At 46.6% G+C, this 2,400-nt stretch overlaps 1 protein-coding gene across 10 annotated transcripts in view; it reads left to right on the forward strand.

Moving 5' to 3' along the window:
• DCUN1D4 (defective in cullin neddylation 1 domain containing 4) overlaps positions 1–2,400 on the forward strand; it is a 70,892-nt gene that overhangs the window by 49,996 nt on the left and 18,496 nt on the right. For all 10 annotated transcript variants that reach the window (XM_006019014.3, XM_025198360.1, XM_025198355.1 and 7 more), the window contains one exon: positions 1,601–1,671. In XM_006019014.3, the coding sequence (XP_006019076.1) occupies positions 1,601–1,671 (71 nt within the window). The remainder of the gene's footprint in view (positions 1–1,600; positions 1,672–2,400) is intronic.

A 2,400-nucleotide genomic window follows, 5' to 3' on the forward strand; every position in this document is an offset into this window, starting at 1 on the left:
TCTTTCAACAAGGCGGACTTTGTCAGTTTTTAAATCTTTTCTGTGAACATTGTTGTATTGGTATCCCCAATGTGTCCCTTCCTCTGGAACACCAACTCATGTCGATGCGGAAAATTGCAGCAAGGACCAACAACATCGCAGGACTAGGGAAGGGATGGTTAGCCGATTTTTTTTTTTGGCTGGATGGGATGGGATACGTCATCTTGGTTAATGCACCGACTAACTGCGCTTATCACCTTGTGCTTGCCATTAATTGCGATAGCCATAGTTGTGTGTTTAGGTTGTTGTATCTTGCAGCTCATAAAGAAACGACTAATGAAGCTTTCTGCTTTTGTATATACCCGCTTGCCAGAAGAAAAACCCAATGACGGCGAATATGATGACGAGAATGAACTCCTAATTTAAGATAAAGTGATCACTTGCTGTGCCATGGGCAAGGGGGCATGTCACAACCCAATTAAATTGTGCCCATGCCACTGAGCAAGAGATACCATTCAAATCATCCTCATTTTGACGATTAAGGGTTAAAAGACATCCCTGCCAAAAATTCCTTGAAACAAAACGCGGCCGGAGTACTATAGATAATTGGTCAGCTGAAATAACATGCTAGGGGAAACTATATATAATTGGTCCAAAAATAAGCATAAGCTCCTCACACGTAGCACACACGTAACAGGTAGAGAAACCTAACCCACTACCTTGTAACTTGAGGAGACAGAGCTGCCACCTGCCAAAAATTAAAGATTCCACATAACGGTTCACCATTGGATATTCCTGTAAAACACCTCTGCCTATAAATAGTTTAACAGTTTCTGCCCAAGGCAGAGAGCTCTGGGGATCTCACAGGAAACACCTGTACTTGTCACCAGAGAATTGGGAAATTGATCAATTCCTAATCAATCACCCCGTCAGCGTAAAATATTGACGTAGAAAGTCTTGCAAGCCCGACCGTTTGTTCCGGCGCCATGTCCGTCATTATCTCGTTGTAACCTGACTGCGTGCGTGTACTCAACTCTGTAACCGAAGCTTTATGCGTGTACTCAACTCTGTAACCAAAGCTGTAACGGAACAAAGGCTTGCCTGCGTCGTCATCACTATCTAGGCGACGTAAGTAAATAAACTCCTGTAACCTACACGTGTCTGTGCCTGGTTAATTCCACTCCATCCATCAATTACCTGCCTGCCGAGCTCTAAATCTAAACACTCCGGTGCGCGAGTCAGACAAGCTGCCGGCGGCTGCTCTGATTCACGACACATGCAACTTTAAGAATGGGGTTGAGAGGAAACCAAAAAGGAGGTAGGGTGTGGTACCCTATATTGCCTTTATACAGAGCTTGAGAGGGGTTGAGGCTACAGTGTGCTTTGAGTTATGTCAAGGCAAAAATTCCAAGTGTAAGTTTTGTTATGTATATTCACCCATAATGAGGTGCACAAGGACAGTGCATGGAACTCTAATTAATTTTTCTTTATATGCAAGTAAACAAATGGAATCATACAAAATTTTAGTCTGTGTTGCGTGTTTGCTTTTCTCTTGCATCAGTGATAAGCTTCCAGTGAATTTTAAATTAAACAGAAATGTAAAATGGCATTTTGATTGCAGGAACTGATGATGTTGTGGGTCCTGAGGGCATGGAGAAATTTTGTGAAGACATTGGAGTTGAACCAGAAAATGTAAGTTTAAGCTTTTTCCTGATTATGCTTCAGCAAGTAGCCTGGTTAACTGTTGACCAGTTATCTTCATGAAACATTAGAAGCATTTTCCATTTTAAAAAAGTTGTCATAGCTTTAATTAGAGATGCACAAATACATTGGTCCAATATCGGATTGGCACCAATATAAAAAAAAATAAACTATCGGAAATCTGGCCTGAAGTGGCCAATAATTTGGCAAATAAATGCCTGTGTGCGCACGCAGCCACAGTGCAGCATGTAAGCAATGAGGAGGAGTACAGCCAACAGTGTGGAGACCTGCATGCAGCTGGTAAGCTTGTTGTGGTGGGGGAGGGGGGTGAGGAAGAGGCATGGGCAGATTAACACCCCCCACAGCAAGGGAGGGTGTGTGGCTGGGGCTGGGATAGGCACTGCCCCGCTGGGGCAGGGCAAGCATGGGACAGAGCTGTGGGTCATCTGGGGGGTGGAGAGGGCTGCTCTCACTGCTTGTCTGGGAGGGCACAGAGGGGTGGGGAGGGAGGGGTGCCCCTATCCTTCAGCTGCAGCCCGCCCTGCCCCACCCCGCGCAGATCCAGGGGCACATGCCACCCTCCCAGATGAGCGGCAGGAGCCGGCCCCCCTGTGCCCCAGACGCACCATGGCTCCATCCCGCACCCATCATACCCCGGCTGGGCAGTGCCTATCCCAGCCCCACTCCCACCCTCACCATGGGGAACATTGATCTGCCCCC

This window comes from Alligator sinensis, unplaced genomic scaffold (assembly GCF_000455745.1).
Source record: "Alligator sinensis unplaced genomic scaffold, ASM45574v1 scaffold134_1, whole genome shotgun sequence".
Taxonomy (NCBI): Eukaryota; Metazoa; Chordata; order Crocodylia; family Alligatoridae; genus Alligator; species Alligator sinensis.